Source organism: Carya illinoinensis, chromosome 9, assembly GCF_018687715.1.
Source record: "Carya illinoinensis cultivar Pawnee chromosome 9, C.illinoinensisPawnee_v1, whole genome shotgun sequence".
NCBI lineage: Eukaryota > Viridiplantae > Streptophyta > Magnoliopsida > Fagales > Juglandaceae > Carya > Carya illinoinensis.
The window spans coordinates 11,386,053-11,412,828 of NC_056760.1; the positions used below are offsets into that span (position 1 = coordinate 11,386,053).

The 26,776-nt window shown below is 37.3% G+C and overlaps 1 protein-coding gene and 1 long non-coding RNA gene across 2 annotated transcripts; one reads left to right on the forward strand and one right to left on the reverse strand.

Moving 5' to 3' along the window:
* Nucleotides 1-18,812: 18,812 nt before the first annotated feature.
* LOC122276798 lies at nucleotides 18,813-20,471 on the reverse strand. Its single transcript, XM_043086702.1, has one exon. It carries the CDS (start codon nucleotides 20,469-20,471, stop codon nucleotides 18,813-18,815), a length of 1,659 nt encoding a protein of 552 aa, XP_042942636.1.
* Nucleotides 20,472-24,298: 3,827 nt separating this feature from the next.
* Nucleotides 24,299-26,618, forward strand: LOC122277442. The gene is made up of 3 exons (XR_006229011.1): nucleotides 24,299-24,359; nucleotides 24,506-24,684; nucleotides 26,479-26,618. It is a non-coding gene; the product is annotated as an uncharacterized LOC122277442 (long non-coding RNA).
* The last annotated feature ends 158 nt before the right edge of the window (nucleotides 26,619-26,776 follow it).

The following is a 26,776-nucleotide window of genomic DNA, read 5'->3' on the forward strand; positions in this document are numbered from 1 at the left end:
GCTCTCGAAGATTTGGCCTCATCAATTACTTGACTTTAGGGGTTAACCTCCATATCTGCAAACTGCAATAGTACTAATGCTTGGAGAAGCAGTAAAAATCTAAACATGCGCGCATGCTTTTACCATTGCTGATCAGAACTATTTTTATTTCGGATGGACAACAAACCACGTGAATTTTTCTTTTGAGAGATATCTTTATGAAGTCAACACTTTTTTTAAAAAAAGAAAAAAGAAAAAAGGAAGCAATAAGAATATCATAGCTTAAGTCAATTCCATATGAATTCAATAACTAGATATTAGCATATGAATGCGAGGCGAAAATCAAAGACAATATAAAACTGTCACATGATGAGTTATTCATTAATTCCATATTAATGTCAGGATTCACAATATCATTCTTATGACCGCTTTTTGCGGAGTGCGAGGTCTAATGTAATAAAGAACCCATGTGTATCTTTTTAACGCGCGCCAATTAATTTGAAGTGGAGTTGACATCATCATCTCTTGCAGGAACAAAAGAGTGGGACAATTTTTTTATTATATAATATATTTATGTAAAAATTAATGCTGGATATTGGATATGCAAACTCTATGTATTCTTGGTCTTTTTTAAAAAAAATAGAGCCTATTATTAAAAAATATTTTTTTATTATTTCTCCTAATTTTAATTTTAGAAAAGCCACATTCTTGACAAGAGAAAATATATAAAAATTAAACAAAATCTCGGGACTATAAAAAAAAAAAAAAAATTGGAGATAGACATTTCTAGGTAAATTGAATTTTTTTTAAAAAAAAAAAATTAAAGAGTATATGGAGATTGGACTTTTTTTGGAGAGTTATTTTCTATATTTGTAGAATTATGCATAAAATCTAAGAGTTATTATATGATTTCAAAAAAGTTTTTTTTTTTAGGGGGGTGGACATGGCCCATCCTTACTCCTTGGTATACAACATGGCTCCTAATCTCATGGTCTAACAAATAGAATCGCAATTTGATCCCGAAAACTCTATGCAAAGGAAATGAGGGGGTATAGATGCCAACATGCATGGTAAAACATGATGTTTATCATGAATGAGTATATATATATATATATATATGTACACATTAATAAACTCATGATACATTTTATGATGCCAAAATATGAATAACAATATCGATCTTGACTGTGGCCATCTCATGTATGCATGAGTAAATGGGCAAAAAAGATACCTTGAATCAGCTTCCTAAAACTTAAAATTATATTTCCTTTTTATGTTCGTGAATTATCCTTAGGTCAATATTGTATTATTAGGAGGAGATGACTCTCCAAAACACTATGTCCCCCGTGTACTCAATCTTCAAGGCCAAAATACTTAATCATGGTATATTAGAGCCACTGGGTTTAACTTGTTTTGAGGCTGTGGCTATAAACTAAGCACATGATTTTAGCAAGGTGGCATTGTTCAATGATCAAGATATTAGCGCGTATTTTGGTAATTAGAACCTTAAAAATGGTAGGAACGTAACGACCAGATTCTTCTCCTAAACAAGAAGCACGCACTCTTAATTCCGGTTCAATGCATGCCGAGGAGATTCGTGTGATACAGACGTATTATATATTATAATGAGTAATATATTATTCATCATCCCAATTATCATGATATGACATTAGATAATTAGAAACTATTTATTATATTTCACTTGTGAACCTATCATGTAATACCATATCATGAGACATTAATGATTAGAGGATGATGAAAAAAGTGATGATGAATAGATTTTTTCTATTATGATTACTAGTATAGACAAGTTGAGTTCAAGCGAGTAGCGTTTAGTTAGATCATCTTATAATTGGTTTCATTATTATTTCTTTAGCTGTAGAGTTTAAGTTTATCATCGAGTTACATATATATTATGTACGTTCACAAACAGCTAGCTTATTTTATTATTCTAAGTCATTTCGGGTTTGATTACGAGCTACTTAATTTTAATCAATTATTTATATTACATCTTATGATTTCATCTACAAATTTTGGGAAAAAACTTTGAACTTTAGTAAATTTTTGTCAATAGTTATACACACAAATATTTATGCAACATATATACATGATATTAAGAATATTTTTTTCTTATTTCTTAAATACTTTATTCATCCTCCTTCCTCCTTCTAAAGATAAAGTTCTACTATAAAACATAATAAATATGAAATTATTCAAACTTATGCAAGTCAAGCTAAGTTTTATACGAATTATATCTCAGTTAATAATCGATCATAATTTTGTGTTCTTAAGCACTTCATTTAATAAACAAATTGAGTTGAATTCGAGTTTGTTCGAGATCTTGAGCAACTTGTTTAGTAGACTTTTAGATTCGGAAAGTATTTCATCTTATTTTATCTCATTGTTACAACTTTTTCAAATTTCCACACAAAATATAATAAACAAATCAACTTTTTCAAATTCTAAAATAATAGTAATTTTAAAAAATAATATTCTAATAATATTTATTTAACTTTCATTTTTAATCTAAAACCCTCTTATCTTATCTCTGAATTCAAATTAGGCCTTATTCATTTATTGAGGAAGAATTCCGGTACTCTTAAACTATATTAATTGCACCCAATAGTGCTTTCAACGGAAGAATACCATGAAAAATACAAATGATCAAAGCTTGGGGGTATGAAAATCCAAAACCGATCTTTTTATGAAAAAATGGAAACTAAAACTACCCTCTATACAAATATGTAACTTGATAATGTATTTAATAACTTGATATTTTATGTAGTATTAATTAGGGAACAATTAAATATAGGATATTGTTTAATTAACCTCATGTATCAAAATTGGTAACTACACACATACTTTCATAATTGAAAATCTGAAAAATGGAGGGTTATAATTACTCCTTTTTCTCCTAAAAAAGAAGTGTTTTAACTCGGTTCAATTGTTGCCATAAGCGCACTCGTGGCACAGCCTTATAAATTGAGGCTGCTTCTACACTCTAAAGCAAATTCATTCATTTGTGTAGCATATCAGGAAGAAAGTACATACATAGTGGCAAGAAAATGGAAAAGATCAAAATGAGGAGTTTGTCTGCATCGGCTTTGGGCTCATGATTTTGATCTTGAGTGCGTGCCATTCAGAGGCCATGACATGCCCCGAGGCCCTAATGATTTTGCTGCCATGCAAGCCGTTCGTAGAGGGTGCCGGCTCTGATTCGCCAGGCCTTCTCTGTTGTCTCGGTGTTCAAAAACTTACCCAAGAGGTTTCCACCCCTGAAACACGCAGGGCTATTTGTCAATGTTTGAAGAATGCTGCACTAGAATTTCATATTGATCTCGGCAAAGCTAAACAGATTCCCCAACTTTGCCATATCAATGACCCTATACCAATTGACCCCGAAGTGGACTGCAACACGTATTAATCTATCTTTGATTCTCTCTTTTTAGTGAAAGAACGTAGATCTTTGTGTATTCCTTGAACTAACGTATTTTTTTCTTTTTGGTATTGTGCAGACTTCCATGATCCTACATGAAGAGGTTGTAGATGCTAATAAATTTCAGTAATATGTAGCAAATCTTGTTTTTTGCCATTTTATGTATGCGTGAATAAAATTACGAGTATGAATCAAATGCTTTTCCAGTTTCTTTGGATTCTCTTGCAAGTATATTTTATACTTTTTAAAGTATTATGACCCCATATTTGCACCAAATAGTAGAACGGGGGATCAAAATAACCTTATTTTGATATTCCGGAGTGTTAAGGCAACAGAATTGTATGCCTCCAAAAACTCTTCTAGAATAATTGAGAAGTGGTCCGAAGAATCTTCTTGCAATAGACTAAGCTAGACGGGTGTCAAATAATGTATGGTGACAGTCTGCAAAATTTGTTATGGCAAGGCCTATATATACGGACCTTCTATACACTGTAATGCATGAGGAAATATTCAATAGAATGAGAAAGTGAGTTTTCTGTGAGGGAATTCTTTAAGGACTTTATTCAAATACTGAGTGTGCAAATGCATTTACTTTGTTTTTATTATGGTATCACGAGCATAAATGGACCAACGTCCTAATTTTTTTTTACTTCTTCTCCATTACTCATGGCTAAATCAGATAGATCTCCCACCCTTCTCACCACTGCATCTCATTATATCAACGTCAAACTTACAATTGAAAATTTTCTTTTATGGAAAGCTCAAATTGTTCCTTACCTTGAAGGGCATCAACTTTTTCAATATTTTGATGGTTCCTTCCCTCAACCTCCTGCTATGCTCAATGATAAACCCAATCCAGCGCATACTCAGTGGCGCTTACAGGACAAACTGATTATTTCCACCATCAACTCCTCTTTGTCTGATTCGGTCTTAGCATAAGTTTTGGATTGTTCTACCTCTTGTGAGGTTTGGATGACATTACAAAACCTATTTGCTGCCAAGTCTTCTGCACATCTCATCCATACCAAGTTTCAGCTAGCTACACTTAAAAAAGGAGCTGAATCGGTTACAGAATATTACAATAAAGTAAGAGCTCTTGCATCCACCTTAAGTGCTGCTGGCCATCCCATAGATGATTCAGAACTTGCCATTTATCTCCTAGCTGGACTGGGCACTGAATATGAGAGTCTTGTCACCTCCTTAACCAATTGTCTAGACTCCCTATCTCCTTACCAGATTTTTAGTTATCTTTTGAATCATGAATCGAGGCTCTCCCATCAAACCCAGTCTCTACTTTCTGGCACCACTATTTCCGCACATAATACCACTAAGCTTTCACCTTCAAATACTTGTTCTTGTGGTCATGGGAACAGTTTCTATAGGGGTCGAGGTCGCGGTCGTGGCTATGGTAGGGGTCTCCTTCCTACTCCACGCCTGCCTCAACAATTGTCACATTTTTTCTCTTCATGCCTTGACTCACGTCCCATGTGTCAAGTTTGTCACAAATCGAGTCATGAGGTTGTTGCCTATTATCATATATATGATCATTCTTATCCCACCCCCTCCTTCTGGGTTTGCTGCTAATTACTCTGCTCTCACTACATCACCTTCTCCTTCAAACACATGCTTCCCTGACACCGCTACAACGCACCATTTTACTTCAGATATTAATAATCTTAATATGGATTCCAGTGTTTATCAGGGATCAGAACAAGTAAGCATTGAAGATGGCTCTAGTATTCCCATTCAGCATTTTGGATTCGCCAACTTCAGCTCAAATAATGGCAATTTTCTTCTCACAAATTTACTTCATGTTCCCTCTATATCTCGCAATCTTCTTTCTATATGTCAATTTTGTCTTGACAATAATGTATTTTTTGATCTTCATTCTTCTACTTTTTTTGTGAAGGATGCTTGTTCCCAGGAAACACTTCTTCAAGGGCCCATTGAGAATGGACTATATGTGTTTCATGCGGCTAAAGTGCCCTCTTCTGTCTCTTCGCAAGCTTTTTCTACTGTTAGAACATCTGCTCAGCTTTGGCACTCTAGGTTGGGCCATCCTTCTCCTCGTACCACCTCCCTAACTCTTCAACAGTTTAGTCTACCTCTTACCACCAGCATGGCTCTGTCTTTCTGTTCAACATGCTCCTCCTCAAAAGCTCATGCTCTTCCTCACCCTGCCTCTCCCACGCGTTCTTCTTTTCCTTTTCAATTAATGTTCATAGATGTATGGGGTCCTGCCTCTATTTTATCTACTAAAGGGTCTCGTTATTTCTTGTCCATTGTTGATGATTACTCTAAGTTCATCTAGTATTTTCCCATGCAATTAAAATCTAATGTCACTATTATCATTCTTGCATTTCTAAACTATGTCACTATGCAGTTTTCTTCCAAGATTATTTCGGTTCAGACTGATGGGGGGTGAATTTCGGCCCCTTCATCCTTTTTTTTTTTTTTTGTTAAATTTGGTATTAATCACCGAGTCACTTGTCCTTATTCTCATCAACAAAATAGAAGTGTCGAACAGTGTCATCGCCATATTGTTGAAACAGGCTTGTCCCTTCTCTCTCATGCCTCGGTTCCTCACATGTATTGGGCCGAGGCTTTTCACACTGCCACCTATTTAATAAATCGCATGCCCACTCATGTTCTTAAAAATCATTCACCATTTGAAATTTTAATGGAACAATAACCGGATTATTTATTTCTTCGTGTATTTGGTTCAGCATGTTGGCCTAATTTACGGCCTTATAATCATCATAAATTGGATTTTCGCTCTAAATAGTGTGTGTTCTTGGGATATAGCCCTGATCATAAGGGGTACATTTGCTTGCATATTGGGTCTGGGCGTATATATATATATATATATATATATATATCTCTAGGGACGTTCTTTTTTTTTATGAAATGATTTTTCCATTTTCTCATACTGCTCCTCTGTCCCAGTCCGCAGGCCCAACCCCTAATAATCTCACCATCACTTCGTGTCTTCCTCTGCTATCTACAACTGAATCGGCACTTCCCTCCTCATCACAAATTTAGCCCATCCCTTCACAGCCCGTACCCACTACTTCACCCACTGGCCCAACTTGCTCACAATGCCCAATCACCTCCTCTCCACACACATCTCGTCCAAGTCTAGCCATCTCACATTCTTCCCTAGGACCCGAATCTTCCTCTTCACCGAACCCTAGTCCAGCCGCCGTTACGTCTTCATCTTCTTCCTAGACTTTGAGCTCTCTTCTACCCAGTACGTTTGAACCACTCACTCACCCCATGGTTACAAGGTTAAAACCCATCATCTTTGTCCACTGCATTGAACAGATGGGACGGTTCCCTGGCCTCCGTCCAAACCTACAGCTTCTTTTTCCTTTGTCTCTTCCTCACCATCGGTTCCCACACCCGTCCCAGACGAACCTTCATCCTTTTCCGAAGCTTCCAAACACCTTGAATGGCGAACTGCCATGGCCATAGAGTTCGACACTCTTCTTCAAAATCAGACGTGGAAACTTGTCTCTCCCTCTCCAGCCTATAAACTTCTCGGATCCAAGTGGGTTTTAAGGACTAGATGGCGTGTTGATGGCACAATTGAGCATCGCAAGGCTAGGCTTGTAGCTTAGGGGTTTCATCAGCAACCGGGTCTCGATTACACAGAGACCTTTAGCCCTGTTGTGAAACCAACCACCATTCGTCTTCTTCTTTCTCTAGCTGTCTCGTCTAACTGGGCACTTCACCAATTGGACATCCACAATGCATTTCTCCACGGCGACCTTGAAGAGGACATGTACATGAAACAACCACCTGGGTTCGTGCATCCTGATTTTTCGCATCATGTGTGTAAGTTGCAAAAATCAATCTATGGTCTAAAACAGGCTCCTAGAGCCTGGTTTGCTAAGCTCAATGATAAATTGTTGTCTTTAGGATTTCATAGTTCTTCCTCTGATTCTTCACTGTTTATCATGCGTATTAACTCCAATTGTTTGTTTATTCTAGTTTATGTTGATGATATTATTGTGACCGGATCTAGTGCCATGATTATATATGAATTTATTGTTGCTTTACGAGCATCCTTTCCAATTAAGGATCTTGGTTCCCTGCATTATTTTCTAGGTGTTGAAGTCTCGGAACTCCTCTGGTCTTTTTTTTATCTCAGTTTAAATATATTATTGACTTGTTACACAAAACCAACATGCAAAATTCTAAGTCAGTTTCTACTCCCATGTCCTCATCAGAAAAATTGACTACTGTTGATGGTTGTTCTTTTGAGGATCCTCAGTGGTATCGTAGTGTTGTTGGAAGTTTACAGTACCTTGCATTTACTCGTCCTGATATATCATTTGCTGTAAATCATGTATGTCAATTTATGCACTCTCATCGCCTTCCTCACTGGACAACTGTCAAACGTATTTTGCGTTATCTTAATAACACTCGGTATCTTGGTCTATATCTTTCCCAAACTCCCCCCCATCAACTAGCTACCTTCTCTGATACTGATTGGGCTGGATGCCCTGATGATCGACGATCCACAGGTGGTTTTAGTGTGTATTTTGGGAATCATTTAATTTCTTGGGGATCCAAGAAATAGCCCACTGTTGCTCGGTCTTCTACTGAAGCCGAGTACAAATCTGTTGCTAATACTGCTTGTGAGCTTCTTTGGTTGCAGTCTCTTTTAGGGGAACTTGGTGTCTTTCTTTCCTCTCCTCCTACACTATGGTGTGACAATCTTTGTGCCACCTACTTGTCTATGAATCTAGTTATGCATTCTCGGATCAAGCATGTTGAGTTGGACTTTCATTTTGTATTTAAAAGAGTGGCTGCCAAATCCCTTCAAGTGTCATTTGCGTCCAGCAAAGATCAGATCGCTGATATTCTCACCAAGCCGCTCTCAACAAATCGTTATTTGCAACTTCAATCAAGACTTACTCTTATGTCAGTACCGCTTGAATCATGAGGGGATGTTAAGGCAACAGAATTGTATGCCTCCAAAATCTCTTCTACAATAATTGAGAAGTGGTCCGAAGAATCTTCTTGTAATAGACTAAGCTAGATAGGTGTCAAATAATGTATGGTGATAGTCTGCAAAATCTGTTATGGCAAGGTACGGACCTCCTATACACTGTAATGTATGAGGAAATATTCAATAGAATGAGAAAGTGAGTTTTAAGTGAGGAAATTCTTTAAGGACTTTATTCAAACACTGAGTGTGCAAATGCATTTACTCTGTTGTTATTATGGAGAACCCTAGGCAAGCTGGGAAATGAGGAATATAGATGCCAGCATGATAAACATGTGTATGAATGAGTATATGTGCACATGAATATATAAATTAATACATTTTATGATGCCAAAATATGAACAACATGAGATCTTGATTTCGGCCATCTCATGTATGCATGAGTAGATGGGCAGAAAGCTGGATACCTTGAATTAGCTTCTAAAAACTATATTTCCTTTTACTGTTTGTGGATTTTCGTTTGGTTAAAATTGTATAATTAGGAGGAGATGACTCTCCAAAAAATCATGACCCCCGTGTACTCAATGTTCAAGGCTAAAATACTTAATTATGCTATATTAGAGCCAATATATGTGCATCCCAAAAATGCACACCACTGCAATTGCAATTTTTTTAAATTTGTTTTTCAAATATTTTTTAAACATTCTTAATATATCATTAAAAAAAATACACAAATTCACTAATAGTAACTTCCTTAACTCCAGTTCAATGCTTGTCATGGAGAATTTGTGTTACACCTTAATTGTGATTAGGAGCGTAAAGGAATTGAGTTCGAGCGATAGGTCGGTGGTTAAGTCTTATTTGTTTTATTTTATTTTATTCCAATACAAATCGAGTTCAAGTTTATCGTCGAGTTATATATTATGTTCACAAATAGCTAGCTTATTAATTTATTATTCGAGCCATTTCGAGTTTCTTCATGAACTACTTAATTTTGAATAAATCAATTACTTATATTACATCTTATGAATTTATCTAGCTAGCTACAAATTTTGAGAAATAAGCTTTGATTTTTTGTAAACATCTTTTATATATCCTATATATTCATATATCAAGATTTATATATATAGGGATTTAACCAACATATATGCATAATATTAGGTTTGGACATGAGTCACCAAAGCGGGCAGGTTTGGCAAGCGGGATGAGACACAAAATTCTTATCTCATCATTATAATTTTTTTAAATTTTTGTACAAAATAATAATATTAAAAAATAATATTTTAAACTTTCATCTAAAATCAAAAATTATCATCTCACTATCCAAACCCATAACTAGATCGGGAGTCAGGACATAAATATGTCAAGATGGAGGATGAAGTTAGGAAGACCAGATATTCACTAAAATCTTTGTCCATGTGCATAGAAATGGCAAGCCAATATGAGATGGTGGGAAAAAAATAAGTAAAAAAAAAAAAAAAAAAAAAACAGATATGGACCAATAAAATGGAATGTAAAACTAAAGTTTGTGAACAAGAATTGCCCGCCGTAGAAGAGAAGTACCCTCTTTATTTGGAAAAACTCGTTCTATTATAGATGAATTAAGAGGAAGCCATCTGCTGAAGATCATAGCATCTCCTCCTAGACTTTTCGGAAACAGCGGCATACTTTCCAAGGACAAGGCACCTGCAAAAGAAATGGTAAGATTTGCAAATTACCAGCACTAACGCAAATCAACAATGCAAGATGCTTTACTTTGTGTATTTTGGGGGGGTAGCCATCCTGTTGAATGAACATGATAGAACTATAAAATCCGTATAATCAATCTAAAATAAGAAGTCAGATTTGAATATGCTCATGAAGAAAGCTCTATACTCTGGAAAGTGTGATGTGAACGTAGGAGTGTGGTAGCATGTGCACCACGATTTTCATCTACAATTTGTTTCATTCCATTAAACTGAGAATGAAATATTCCAGTTTCTTGTAACAGACCTTAGCAGCTATTCTTGAATTGTAATCACACTTCTCAAATGGACGGCATCCACATGCACTTCTGATTTCATCATGCAGTGCGACTTGGATGTCCTGTGTCATCACTTCCATATTTAATCCTGAACAGGTATACAATGATTGAGAAATCTGTTTCGAAGGGTATAAACTAGGCTCAAATTTCAAGCGATGAGCCAAAATTGTAGCATTGGACACAGGATCAATTTTGCATAAACAATTTGGAAAGTTGTTATTTCCTAGCATAATAACCAATCAATGGTCAGAAAAATATATCTACATATATACATCTTCAATTTGCCATAGCATAATATACAGTAAAAACCAAATGAGTTAGTTCATAGTGAGTCACAGATAGCCCAGAAAGCACCACAGAAACAAAAAACATACCACAGACTACTCCATGCCAAAAGACCAGGAAAAGCCTGAATTAGACTAAATTTCTGGATACGATTATCCAAATATTTTGTTCTTTCCCAATCATTTACCCAATGTCTAACCATGCATGCCGACTACTTTATTACATTTCAAGTTCAATTCATATAGAATCACTACACAATTAGTTCTCCTCTAAATTTTTGGCATGACGTTCTGATTCTAGTTCATAAATAATTATACAATCTAATCCAATCCAATCCCTAGGGTTGAAATTGAAAAATCAAAATCCACCAAAATTTGACATGTTCAAATAGTTAGAACTAAACCACATAAGCAAGATGCGGAACGCCGGAAGGCCCGGAACCAGAACCAAGGTTTCTCGCTTACTATACAATAAGTTCCAATGACCAATATACCATTCATATATAATATAACTGTAACACCCCGTTCCCGTAGGATAGAGACGTTACTAACAAATATGACCCCGGTAAAAGACTCATTACTCTAAAAAAAAACTTAATTGAAAGGATATAAATAGTCTTGAAACTTGAAACTGAATAAAGCAAAACATGAGCTAGTCTTTAAACAAGACTAGTTATTGAAATGACATAAAAGAAAAGTTAATCCTTGTGTAAATGACACTTAATTCATCTCTAAGTCTTTATACTAAAACTACTCCTGGCCATCCAGCTCTGCATCATCATAATCACCATTAGTGGCAATCAACATAGAAGAAAACAAAAAGACAAACAACAAAAATGAGTCGAATACTCAGTAAATAATACATCATACCGTAAAATACTATCTAGCTTAGCATAAATTTGATTTTTAAAGCCTTATCATAACTTTCATATAACATTCATGGATTAACATGAGCGGAAACAATCATAATCATGGCAAACATGAAGCGTGAATACATGAGTAACTTGTTTATCTTGAATTATACTTATTTCATGGTGAACCACGCTTGAGTACATGGCACCACATAACTTGTCATGTAGTGAAACACGCTTGAGTCTGTGTTTCACTTAACTTGCATAACATGAAGTGAAACACGCTTGAGTCCGTGTTTCACCTATCTTGCTTGACGTGTAAGTGAAACACGCTTAAGTCCATGTTTCAGTTATCTTGCTTGACATAAAGTGAAACATGTTTGGGTCCATGTTCACTTAACTTGCATGACATGGAGTGAAACACGCTTGAGTCCATGTTTCACTTAACTTGTGGTAACCATGCTTGAGTCCATAGTACTGTCTTAGCATAACTGTGGTAAACACACTTGGGTCCGTGTTACCTTAAAATGTTTATCTTTCTTAATGCATGATAATTTTCTTGGACTTCATAAACTTTTCTAGCATGGCATATTCTTGTACATGGTATGGCATAACATGATATAGTCTTGTACATGGTATAGCATAGCATGACATGGCTTAACATGATTTAATCATTTTATGACATTTCATGGCATGCATGATCTCAGAACTAAATAAACATGGCATACATGATCTGGTTATTTATTACATGGCATGCTTGACTTAAGTTATTGTATGAACAATACATGGCATACATGGTCTAAGTACTACATGAATGAAGCATGCATGATCTGGCTATTTTAATTCATAGAATACCTATCTTAAATTATTATATGATCATATCATGGCTTCCATGTGATTTTAGTAACATTGAATCCATCAATCAACAATCCATAATAGCATAACATATATATAGGTTTTTTCTTTTTTTTTTTTTTTTTTTTTTTTTTTTTTTTTTTTTTTTTTTATAAAAGGTGGACAAAGTCCACTATATATATTCAAGGAGTCCTCTCTTTAGGTGGAGGGAAACCATGTTACATAATGGAATTACTCATACTAAACAAAGGACTCCAAACAAAAAAGGAAGAACCAGAGCACCATTGGACACTACAAGGATTAACGGATACGCAGAAAGGGAAGAGCAAGCTTGTCCGTTCGGATGAGGCCACGAAGTTTTCTCGGTAAGAGCATTACGTTGTTCCATATCTGATCTCGTCCCTGCGCAACAAATTTCGCCAGGAAATCTGCTGGAGCGTTTCCCTCCCGGAAAGTGTGCTTGATTGAGTGTTCTCCTTCCTTGATTAAATTCACAGCTTCTTCCCAGTAATCCTCAAGGTACCAGACGCCGCATCGTGCACCACTAAGCCAGTTAACCACCAGCTGTGAATCAGTTTCCACCTCCACTCTACTAATCCTCTGTTGTTGACACATTTTTAGGCCATATATGATTGCTCTCAATTCTGCTGCGTTGTTACTTCCAGCTCCAAAGTTCACCGAGAAGGCAAAAACTAGGTTGCCTGCATCATTTCGGAGAAGTCCCCCTGCACCTGAGCTTCCGGGATTACTACTGCCGTCAGTGTTGAGCTTAAAACTCCCCTGCAGAGGCTTTATCCATCTTACCACCTGCACTCGTTTTTCTCTTACTGAGGCTATATCTATATTTAAATTCTCCAGCAATTCCCTATCCATGCACGCCACCTTCTGGAATTTTGCAGCATTCTTTAACAGGCTTGCTACCCAGAATCTGATTGCCTGCCATGTTTCCTCTATGGATTCAGCTCCTTCTCCCGCTCGTACTCTGCACCTCCTCAACCACAATCTCCACGTTACTATGGAAGGAAGAATGCCCCAACTTACTCCCACTTGAGTTGACCGAGACGCACGTCTAAACCACAGTGACATATAATCTTTCCACGTTGATCCCTCACGAAAAGGAAAACCCAGAAACTGAGCACATTTCCTCCATACTTGTTGTGCGAATTCTCCTGCATATAGGACATGGTTAATATCCTCATAGCCACCTCCACTGCAGCAGTTACATTTTGATACCACCGGGATTCCTATCCTTCTCAACCGATCATCCACACTCAGACTATTATTCCATGCTTTCCATACCATGATCGAGATTTTTTTTGGTAATAACCCATGCCAAACCCACGTTGACCATGGTGTTTCCGGATTCTTCACTCTTAGGCACTCCCAAGCATTTCCTGTCGTAAATTTTCTGTGACGCCCCCAAATTCCGTTTGGGATCAGACGGACATTTGAAGCGTCGAGACATGCAACACAAGGTTACCTGCCCCCGTTCATGACATATAAGATGCAATAATCCTAACATGCATCTAACATTATGCAATATTCGCAGCGGATAATTTTTTTCTTTAGCAATACTATGCACCAAACTGAAAATATCCCAATACTTAAAACATACTTCATACATAAAGATCCATTGAATAACTAAGATCACAGCACTATTCCAAAATAGTTATGATCCAATAGTACTGGAGATGCAACTCCATCGTACAAGTAGTAATTTAACTACTATATTAACATTAACGACGCACCGTCGTTCAATCGACTGTGTCTAGTTGGTCAGCTCCTGATCCTCCTTCAGGTCCTGTAACAAGATCTACCATTCGGGGGGAATGGTAGTTGGGACTACCAAAGTGAGATTTGATTACAAATCTCAGCAAGTTAACAAAAAACTTCCATACAGACTAATGATGCATGTATGACAGTAAAAGCATAAATGCATAATCAAATTCATAAGTAATTAAAGCATAACTTAGCGTACAACATAGCATAATTGACATAGCTTAAATTGAATCATGAACTGAACTTGACTTGACATGAACTTGATCTGAAACTTGACTTAGCATGAACTTGTTCTGAAACTTGAATTAACATGAAAAATACATACTTCACAGTTGTTGTGGCCCCATGTATTCTACACAAACTTGACTTAACATTAAAAATACATACTCCACAGTTGTTGTGGCCCCATGTATTCTACACATCACTATGCAGTTAAATACATACTCCACAGTTGTTGTGGCCCCATGTATTCTACATAAACTTGACTTAACATGAAAAATACATACTCCACAGTTGTTGTGGCCCCATGTATTCTACGTGTAAATACATACTCCACAGTTGTTGTGGCCCCATGTATTCTACATAAACTTGACTTAACATGAAAAATACATACTCCACAGTTGTTGTGGCCCTATGTATTCTACGTGTAAATACATACTCCACAGTTGTTGTGGCCCCATGTATTCTACATAAAGTTGACTTGAACATAACTTGAAATACATGACCAACTTGAGAGAGAAACATTTCGTAACATGGCATAACATATAATAGACAACATATTTAACATGACATACTTGCAACAGTGAATATTACATGACTTGACATACATGTAATAGATGGCATACTTAGCATGACGTACTTGTAAGGTACAGTAATACATGACAGAATATATTATGTAACAGATAAAAATTTGATGACAGAATAAATTCTGTATAATAGACAATTACGTGATAACTTGGCATGGCATGACATATATGATAACATACATACATACACTGTAGTTCCTCTACTTAGCACACATACATAGTAGACTGCTAGTAAGTTAAAAGCTAACTTACCTCGATCTCCGCGTTTCTTATAAAACTTCAAATGCGATCACGAGGAACTGTAATTAGTGATTCTAAAAGTTAGAACTAAATCACTAATAATTTGAAATATGGAAAATAATAACTTAAAGAGTAAAATTTTCATTTTACTCTCTACATGTGGGAAAATGACCGTTTTACCCATAACTTAAGGATTTTGCATACTAACTCCAAAAGTTTCCAAAATTTACATTCCTCATATAAATTTTGTCCTAAACTTAAATATCAACTCAGAAAAATTTAAAACAAAACAAAACTATGGAAAACACACTATGGCCGAAACATCCATAGGCCATTTCCCTTGATTTTTGTTGCAATTCCTTCCAACTTCAAAACTCATGCTTAAACCAAAATTTTGCAACAAATATCTTCCAATTCTAAGTTCAAAACCATACTTAAAACATCCATTTAGAAAAAGCTAATAATTAACACCAAACTTTTTTATAAAAAGATCTAAGCACTTGAATCATAAATTTTGACCTTAAATCAAAATATCTCCAAGAATTTCAAAAATCAAATCTTACTTCTAACATATTCATAATATCATCCTAACATCAACCATGCTTTAAATCATCAATCTAAAGTCACCAAAATCACAAAATAACATTTGGAGTTTTTGGTTTTACACTTAGTCCAAAAACAGAAACTTTTTCCTCAACTAGTTTTGATAAATCTCTTGATCTATGACTTATAATTATATGATCTTCAAACCAAACCATCACATGGTTTAAAAAGATGTCCTAAAACATATATAAGCTTCTAATTCAAGATCACATGGTTAGAAATTAACCAAAACATAAATTTAGCCAAGAATATCCACACTTTGGCTTATTTGAACATCTCTTTGCATAAAATTTCATATCTTTGAAATTAACATCAAATATCTTCAAAATAATAATATAACATGTATATAAGATACTTAGCATCCTCCAATAAAATTATTAAAGTCATTAGAATAGGTTTAGACCACCAAAGAGTTAAACTTTCTCAAAACAGAAACTGTTTTTCCTCTTCCAGTTTCTAAGTTTCTAAATCTAAGAAAATCTTTCATCAAAACCTTTAATCATGCAAAATCCTCAACCAATAGTCATATATACATGTTAACAATACTCCATAAAAATTTCGGACCAATATCTATCCATTAGCTTGGTCAAAAACTCCAAACTATAACATACTCTCCAGATTCACGCCCAGAATGACCTTTCCATGGTTAAAAATACTTTTGACCGACCAAATGACCATGGAATGATACGAAAAATACATCTACGGAAACTAGACTCAAAGAGGAACAACTTATATGAAGGAGACTTTATGATAAAACACTTACAAAAGCTTCGAAATGGGTGTGCAAAAGAACTCCTAAAAGCTGTCCGAGAGAGAGTGTTTGGTATTCTTTCAATGGAAAGCATAAATGAAGATAATTTCGTGGGGAGGGGTGGCTGGAGATACTTGTGGATAAGATATGGAAGAGATGAGGCTGGAGTGAGAGTTAAGTGTAGGACTCTCTTACCCAAAGTGAGAGTTAAGTGTAGGACTCTCTTACCGGAATGAGAGTGGAGTGTAGGACTCTCTTACCTAATAATATCTACAAAAATCAACTCAAGATATTTTTACCCAATAATATCCACGAAATTAGTTTAAAATATTTTCTAAATGTGGAGTAGACTTGGAAGAGTAAGGTGGTTAAAATTTTTCCATGTGTATTTTAAATCTATGTTCTTAAGATATTTTCCAAATGTGTATTTTGCTTAGGTGTCATGATCTCACACCTTGATTTCCTTCACAATTCCATCTAATGGTTTCTCTTTGTACTAAGTATCTAATACTATTTATTATGTGTGGTTAAGATCTTGCCAAGTATCCAAATAAAATTTCGCTAACCTAATTTGGACATTTCACACTGTGATTTTTGAAAACACTGCGTTTAGTACGTTTACCGAGATTACTATTCACTCCAAAAATAAACGTAATAAACTTAGTACTGAAAAATCCTAAATATTCAATTAAGCCTAGTGGTGTAGACTATAATGTATTCTGACACTTCTAACTATCTCAAATAATTAAAATCGCATTTCTGGCACCATAGTGAGTGATAACACTAACTATGTTGACAGGCTAAAACCTATGCGATTAGTCGATTCGTGTAAACTTACGGAATTTTCACGAGATTCTTAAGGTCAAAAGAAATTCCACAATTGAATTTCTAGCGGGTTGTTACATTTTCTATCTATAGAGGCTGTCCATATCAGAAAATCCGGCCCTTCCCTCGGGTTCCCCAATGTTTCTATGATCTGCTCTGTTTTTTCTCGCCCAACCATATGCTCTAAGAGTTGCACGTCCCATGCGTTATCCAGCTTACACTCTCGTATTTTCATACCGAGGTGTTCTGTGATTTGAAGAGTCTCCGAAAGTGGTCCTTCCTCCATCCAGGAGTCCAACCAGAAATTGATATCTCCCCGGCGCACTTTCCAGCGAGAGTTTTCCAGAACAAAAGGGATTTGTTTCATCACCATTCTCCAAAATCTAGAGCCCTTTGTGGCCTTCACAAGCGACAGGTGGGAGTCCCTTACGTACTTCCCCCGAAAAAAACAAGCCCATAAAGAATTTCCGTTTATAATGTTCCAGGCGAATTTTGCATGTAGGGCTCTTTGAGTTTCTTCTAAATCCCGGATACCCAAGCCCCCTTCGGCCTTCGGTTTGCAAATCTTACTCCAGGCACACCATTTCTTTTTTGGTTTGCCACTTGTTTCACCCCAGAAAAAGGAGCTAATAGTGCGATTGATTGAGGAGATTACCAATTTTGGCACCTGCAAAATTGAGAGGAGATATATAGGAATGCTCGACAAAACGTGTTTAATGAGAGTGAGTTTCCCTCCTGCCGAAAGGAGTCTAGTCTTCCATCCACTGACTTTTGTCTGAATCTTGTGAACTAGTTCTTCCAAATGCCGGACTTTCAGTTTGCCATCTACTATAGACACTCCTAAATATTTCATCGGAAAAATTCCCTCTCCAAAACCTGTAAGATTCAAAGCTTCCCTTCTCCTGGCTTGAGGGATGTGTTTGGAGAAAAAAATGTCAGACTTCTCTTTATTCACTTTCTGCCCAGACCACTTTTCGTATACCCCCAGTACTTTGACCACTGCCTTTATAGAGCGTTTCACACCGTTAGTGAAAATTGCTATGTCATCTGCGTATAGCAAGTGAGAGATGAGCGGCGTTCCTCTTGCTTGGGAGTATCCTTCAATCACTCCAGTTGCGTAATGATTCTTTAGTAGCCTCGAGAGCACTTCCTCCATCAAGATGAATAAATATGGCGAAAGGGGATCTCCTTGCCGGAGACCTCTTTCCCCTTTAAAGAAACCTTTTGCAGTACCATTCAACAGGATAGAGTACCAAGGTGTTGTTATGCACGATTTAATCAGCCCACATACCCCTTCCGAAAAACCAAAGGTTTCCAGCACATGCAAGAGAAACTTCCAATTCACTCGGTCGTATGCTTTAGACATGTCTACCTTCAGCATCACGTTCCCCCCATTTTTCTTTTTGTGAATGGAGTGCACCATTTCTTAAGTCAAGCTGACATTCTCGAGGATGCTTCTCTTGGCTACGAACGCTCCTTGTTCTGGAGATATTAATCTCGGCAGGATGTGTACGAGCCTCGCTACTAATACTTTCGAACACACTTTGTATATCACCGAGCATAGACTTATGGGCCTGAATTTGTCGAAACTGGCTGGATGCTGCGTTTTGGGAATTAAGGCTACATAAGACGCCGTATAGTACCGAGGAAATTGATTTCCTGCAAAGAAGTCCTTTACTGCTTCTATCACATCTCCTTTGACAAAATCCCAGCAGCGTATATAAAAGGCGGAACCAAAGCCGTCGGGTCCTGGGCTGCTTTCCTTTGGAATACTGAAGAGTGCCTGCTGAATTTCTTCGACAGAGGGGCTCTTAAGTAGCTCTATGTTTTCCTCTTCTGATATTGCTTTGTCTATTAAAGTGTTCAGGTCAGGTAGGTCCCCCTCCTCTCCTTTTCTTAACAATTTTTGGAAATATTCAACAGCTCCCTCGTGTACTTCTTCGGGAGAGTCAAAAGAAGTTCCATCAGTTTTGAGCATATGATGTATTTGATTCTGCTGCCGTCTCTTCAAGACTGAGTGAAAATAGCGAGTATTGTTGTCCCCTAATTTGAGCCAGTTTACTTTGGCCTTCTGTGCTAGCATCGACTCCTCCCTCCTTCTCCATATATCTAGTTCTATTTTTGAGATTAGTAGATCTTGCTCTATTGCATCTTCATAACCCCCCTGTAATTTAAAGTCAAGATCTTCCACCCTCTGTTCAAGCTCTCGGATCATTAATTCCACCCGGCCAAACTTATCCTTGTTCCACATTTTAAGCATCTGTTTCATCCGCTTGAGCTTAAAAGCTAACTTTTCCAAGCCACTACCCGAGCCTTCCTTCTCCCAACAATTTCTAGCAAGGTTAAAGAATTCTTCATGATCCATCCACATATGTATAAAACGGAATGGAGATGGCCCATACCTCTGGACGTGTTGGTCACTTGAAACCATCATTGGAGAGTGATCCGACGTACTGCGCTCAAGATAAGTTAAAGAAATATGAGGGAGCAACTCTAGGAACTGGGTATTCATGAAGCCTCTGTCTAGCCGAGCCCAACACCTTGCTAGACCTTCTCGCCCGTTGCACCAGGATAATTGGTTGCCTTGGGTACTGATTTCCAGGAGACCAGACTCACTAATCCAGCTATTGAACTCCTCCATTGCTATCATTGGCCTAGGAGCACCTCCCCTCCTTTCACCATTGGTTCTTATTACATTGAAGTCACCCAGTATCATCCAAGGTATGTTCATCTGCGCTTCCTCCTCCAAATCCTTCCATAACTTTCTACGTAACCCATAACTGCACTTGGCATACACGAAGGTTAGTAAGATCACCGTGTTTCCCTCCCACACTTTTGCCGTCATAAATTGGTCACTCACGCGGAATACATGCACGTCTACACTCTTATCCCATAGCAGCCATATTTTTCTAGCCTTTTCCTGGTTTGAGCACCCGTTGTCCAGCCATAGGCTCTTCTTTATTTTATCCATCTTCCTCTCATCCACAAAAGTTTCTGCCAACGCCACTACTTTTACGTTAAATCTTTTTACCAGCTTTTTCAACCTTCCTCTCGACGTGCCCAGTCCTCTGATATTCCAATACATAATGGGCGTTGTCATAAATTTAGTTTTGAGGGTCGGGTAATTACCCGTTTGGTGCTTCTGGTTGCACTTAGGCTGTCTTTCCTTTTTCCTTTATTTTTTCCCCCACTGTTTCCTCCCTCAGACATGTAATCCTTATCCATCCCTGATATGGCGTTCACTTCACCCGCTTCCTGATCAGACATTGAATGCATCTCTTCCAGCATTTCACCCACCTGGTTCTCTTGTCCCCAGTCTTCCACCGGTATATCTTCTATAAGAACAAGGTCTTCCTCCCTTCTAACTTCTTCTTGAGGTTGTATCAGACTATCTGGAACAAAGTCCTGTGAGTCTACCCACCTGTTACCCACTTCGACAGGGGAGGTCATGCTGTCCTGCCCTTGCCTGCCCTGTTCTTCCCGCTGTTCTCCCTCCTGAGGAGTCGGTTTCACGTTCGCCTCTCCAGTCCGAATGGGTTCTCCCACGTCTTCCACAGCATCAAGCTCTGTTACTTCAATGCCTCCCACGTCAACTGGCCCTTCTACAACATTCGGTAACACCTCATTAGTTTCCTTTGCTGCCTGAATACGTACTATAGTAGGGTCTGGTTTGCTCTTGTCTTTCCTGCAGGTTTTTTGGTTGTGCCCCTGCATTTTGCAACGTAAACAATAAGCCGGCAGGGTCTCGAAAACAACTTCTTGTCTAAAGCCAGACCCCGGTGCACCTATCCAGAAAAAGTCCAGGTGCTGCCGAGATGCATCCATTTCCAGACACACTCGGGCGCCATCCGTTCTCGTCGCGCAGCGGGTTGAGTTATCAGACCGAATGAAATTACCTAGCGGTGCCGTTAAGATCTTGAGGATGGAGTCATGGTAATAGTTCGGTGGCAAGCCTGGGAGCATGACCCAAACCGGGACTATCGGAGACTCCTCCCCTTCCGTGAAGCCCGGCGTCCAGTGAAAGACTCTGTAAGGAACTCCGTTAACCTCACTCGTCTCCCGAGAGAAGGCTTTGTTAAAATCTTCCTCCGACGTGAGTCGTACGAAAACATGCTTATTTTTGCCCATGGAAGAAACAACCGCATTCCCCCCTAAACCCCATCTGTTATGTATAAACATCCTTATGGCGTCAAGAGATGGTCTCTGTCTAAGAAATTTCAGAACCAGGGAGAACCTGAAGGGAGCCGCCGAAGCTGCCATTTCTTCTTTGGAGAACATGAAGCAGACCTGTCCGTCAATGATTTTAGGAGGCCTCATCGGAAGGTGAACCTCCGGCAAAGGCTGTGGGACCGCCGACACCAGGTCAGCAAAAGTTCTAGCTTTGCCAGCCGGCATGGGGCCGCACAGCTGGGCCATAGGGTGGCCCTGACAGTACGAAGACCCTTGAAGGGGGAGGCCTAAAAGGTTCTTTTGTCGGAAAACTTTTTCTCTCTCTCCTACGAATCCTATATTATAGCGGAAAATGACTATCTGTAACCAACATATATATAGGTTTACTTTCATGTAAATCATCGTAATTCATAGAAGTTCGTGAAAGCAATCTAACATTGACTTGGCTTTTAGCGCAACGTAGATAACCATCAAAACCATATCATACTATCATACTCAATTATAATATTTACATTACGCATATATTTATATGATCATACTATTTACTTCTTAGCGCTGCTTCCAAAATCTCATGTCGTAGCTCACAACCTATACGAGGCACTAGACGTTACTAAACTTTCTAAAAATGTGTCTTAGCAATCTAATTACTTAAAATATTAAAAAGAGATAATTTAATAAATATTCAAATAAAAGATTACATAAGCTAATATTATTCCAAAACTCATATCATGATACTTAATATTTTGTGCAAACAATAACTTAATAATTTTATAAAAACTAGTTAAAGGTTAATTAGAATATGAACTATGATAATAAGCTCAAACAATATAATAGAATATTTTAAAGGTATGCTTAAAAGCCCTTAAATGTTTTCCATAAAAACAAGTCTGACTAATATATTTATTTAAGTAAAATAGTATGCTAATTTATAAAAAAAAAAAAAAAAAAAAAGCTGTGGAAATAGAACAGTAAAACAAGCATACCCAAATTAAACAAGCCCAGTTAAAAACTAAGTCTAATAGGTTTATTATAAAAAAAAAAAAAAAAAAAAAAAAAAAAAAAAAAAACCAGGCTCGACACCCTTATAAAGGAAACTCTTGGTTAAAAGCCTTAAAGCCCAAAGGCCATAGTAATAAAAGAATCTGGTTACATTCAGGAGGGTATAAGTTAAGGGTCAAAGGGCTTACAAGTAATTTATGGAAGCAATGAATGAGCTTTTTGGGAAGTCTGGAACAAAACAATTAAAATGAAGCACTACACTTATGGAAGTGGCTCCCAGACGCAACACTGGAAGTCTGAAACCCAAAATAAAGATAGAAACAAATGGCCGTGAGATGCTTACCGAGAGGAAGATGAGGCAACGACAGCTTTGGGTGGCTGGGAGTGACCAGCGATGCCACTGGCCTTCTTGGAAAGGTGGTGCGACCCAAGAGAAGGAGTGAGAGAGCTTGAGGGAGAATCTGTCAAGCCGACAGAATAAGGGGAGAGGGGAGGATGGTGAATGGCAGTGAGCTTGCCGAAAAGGAGTGGGTTTGAAGGGGTAGGGCTGGTCGGCAATTTCTGTTGCTGTGGGGAGGTGGTCCGACGTCCTTTATGGTCAACGAAAGTGATTGGGAAAAAATGAAGCCTATGCGTGTGAGTTTTTCTGCATATCTTTTATGTGTGAAGAGTCTGAGTATATAGTGGAGTTTTATGGAGAAATGTTTCTTATTTACATGGTCTTCAGGAGGAGTTTAGATAAAATCTGATTTAGGTGTTGTTCTGATCTCAGAATCTTTTTGAAAAGAATTTGAAATCCATCCGATAAGAACAAAGAATACAAGATAAAGGAAGCCTCTTTAAAACTGGTTTATTATCTTATTTAACAAATAAATAATTATAAGCATCTGAAGATAAATAAATAAGTAATTAATAAAAAGAATAAATAAAACAATAACATAAATAAATAATTTCTAATTGAATTAATCTAAGGTCTTATTCTAGGTTCGTATGTTACAATAATGTATACAATTATACATATTAAATACGAAATGTTTGCTAAGGAAGACTTGGGACCTTGATCAATTGCATGTACTAAAGGAAGTGGTTGTTGATCTTGATGGGCTAATGCGTTTTTCAAAAGGGATCGACTGCATATAGCATCGAAATGTTCCGACCCTGAATCCATGGAGCTATGCTACTCCCAAGACACTTAAGGATTTCATACATACGTACCCAAATATTCAGAAGAATCTCGTCTCAATTGTTCGAATGTACTAGATGACTCAGTTATACTATAGTTCAAACAATATCGCACTTAAGAACGGAGAACAAGTTTCCGGAAAATTTCGGCGAATCCGACGGTCAACAGTAGATTCAGAGAAGCTCACCGAGTCACCAGCAGTGACTGGAGGTCGGAGAATGCCTGAACGGGTAGAGAGAAGAGGGAGAGATCGTGGGCTAGGGGTGTGCATCCGGACCGGTTTTTTTCCGGATCCGGTCCGGAAATCCGGATCCGGGTAAATACGGGCGGATATCCGCCCGGATTACACCCGGGCGGTTGTTATAAAACCGGATCCGGTTACGGATCCGGTTTTATAACCCGGTAATCCGTAACCGGGTTATACACCCGGTTACTGATTTTCCCCCCCGAAACGACACCGTTTCTTCTTATGTTGGATTTTCCCCAAACATAACCCGGTAATCCGTCTCTCTCGATCGAATCTCAGCATCTCACTCGTCTTCTCTCACGCTCCTCTCTCAAGAACCCTAGGCCCGTGGCGATTGCATAGCAAATCCGTCTGTCTCTGTCTTGAAACCTAAGGTATGTTAATCTCTCTCTCTCTCTCTCGATTTGGGTGGGTTCCTTTTTCTGGGTTTATGTTTGATTTTCGCGTGGGTCAGAAGATCTTATTCTCGCACATCTTAGGGTTTGCATCATCTAGCACATTTTCCCTCTTATTCTGATAGGTAGGATGTTGATTGGGCGTTTCAGAGGTCGTATCGGGAAACAGATGATTGGCTCACTCGTTGAGCAACCAAGAAACTGAAAAAGGTTACCAAGAGGACATTTTATCAACATGAGGCACTAGCTGTCTCCGATTTGTAGAGAAAAAGCAAACTTGGAAGAAAGAACATTGAGAAAATGAGTAAGACTTACCTAAAATTCTTGTATATTCTACTTCGTATGGACTATGGAGTGATTCATTGAATCATATTAAGTAGTAATTTTTAATAATATATTATTTTTTGACAGCATTTGTATTTGTGATTTTGCTGGTTGTGAGTTTTCACATTGATTTCACATTGATGCATTCATCATTTTTCATGCTTTCATTTTCACTTGAAATACTTCATATTTGGGTCTGTGAGTTTGCATTTGTACTTGTGAGTTTGCAGGCTATGATTTTGTATTTGTCTTTGTGATTCTGGTAATGTATTTTGTATTTGTCTTTGTGATTCTGGAAAAGATGATTCTGTAAATCATCTTTTCCTTCACTGTGAAGTGCATCTTTTCCTTCACTGTGAAGTGGCTAGATTCTTGTGGGATGAGGTTCTGAGTTGGACAGGTTTGCATTGGGTGATGCCCAAAAATGTGGTGGATTTATTGGTAGGATGGAAGGGTTTGAAGGGCTGTAAGAAGGCAGCGTCTGTTTGGAAGATGATTCCTCCTTGTCTCATGTGGTGCTTGTGGATAGAAAGAAATAGGAGATGTTTTGATGATAATGAACGCACTTTGGAAGATCTTAGGGTTTTTTTCATGGGTACTTTGGGTTTTTGGGCGAAAGTTTATGTAATGGTGGATAATTTCCTGAATCTGTTTTAGTTTTTTTGGGTTTTTTTCTTTTTGTTTTCAGGAAGTTGTAGGTTTATCCTTTGTATACTTCCTGTGTACTTGGGCTTATGCCTATTTCTTCAATAAAATTATTACTTATCAAAAAAAAAAAAAATATTTAATGGGACAGAAATAAAACCCACATAGATGTCTTTTGTGAGCATTTCTGGATTTTCCTTTCAGAATTGAAAGAGATTCAATTCAAAAAATCTGTCCTTTCTTGTCTCTCAAAACCCTATTAGATTATGACTGTCCTTTGCAACTTTCGGTGCTTATGCAAGATCCTGATCTTCACCCCCACCATCCTGCCCACATCTTTGACCACTGTTTTGACCCTTTTTATCTAAATTATGGTTTGAACTGTTAGTTTCTGGGGTTATGCTTACAAACCATTCTTTAATCGTAGTCTTAGTTTCACTCATTGTTACTCTTGTTTTCCTCTTCGTGTACTGTACCTTTCAGGTAACACAAAATTCCATTAGTATGAATGAGAATTCTTCTCCAGCAAATAGAAATGAAACCATAGAACGTTTGCTCTGATTTATCTACTTAACTCATTGACTTTCATGCTTCTCCATTTGATACATAATTTGCATATGCTAATATTTTCTCCTTGAAAATGAACAACAATGGTGCAGGTATTGCAGCCATGGACAAAAATAATACCTTTTCTTATTTGGTATTAAGTAATAATAAAACGATATCTCTGAAAATAAGGAATTTCAAGCTTTCAGTTTTCATATATTTTAATGTCCTGGGAAACAAACAGGGCCATGCCTATGAATGACATTATTAGTTTGTGATTGGATTGACTTCTGATTCATTCGGCTGGCTATGACCTGTTCCAAATGTTATCACGCTGCAGCCTCGATTATCTCTTGATTGAAGGGTATTTTTGAGCGATAATTAAACAATTTTTCAGGAGTTATATCTAGATAGACCCTTTAAACTGCTAAATTGAATTGGGACCATGAGATAGACTTCCTCTCTAGACCTGAACCTGTTTTTCCATATATTATGCAACAATATGCTTGTGCAGTTGATGCTTGACTGTTCTTGTTTAATTAAATATTAATATGGATTTAATGGCTATATTTCCTGTAATCAGGTTGTTGGATTGTGCTGGTCAATGTCCCTTGTGCAGCTTCCTCAATTCTATATTCAACTTTCAAGATGTGAAGGACATTGTAATTTTTTTTTTTTTGAAATAGTAGCAGCATTGTAATGTATTATTATTTATTTTGTTCTTTGTAATGGATTGTATTAGTTTAATTAGTTGTAATGTATTATTATTTATTTTGTTCTTTGTAAATTAATGTTTTGCATTGAGATGTAAACAACAATATTATCTATTTTTGCATTTTTATTTATTTTGTTCTTGAATTTACTTTTTATTTTTTTAACTT

Coding starts and splice junctions, on each gene's coding strand:
- LOC122276798 (XM_043086702.1), bottom strand. CDS start 20,471: ATGTATTGGAATATCAGAGGACTGGGCACGTCGAGAGGAAGGTTGAAA.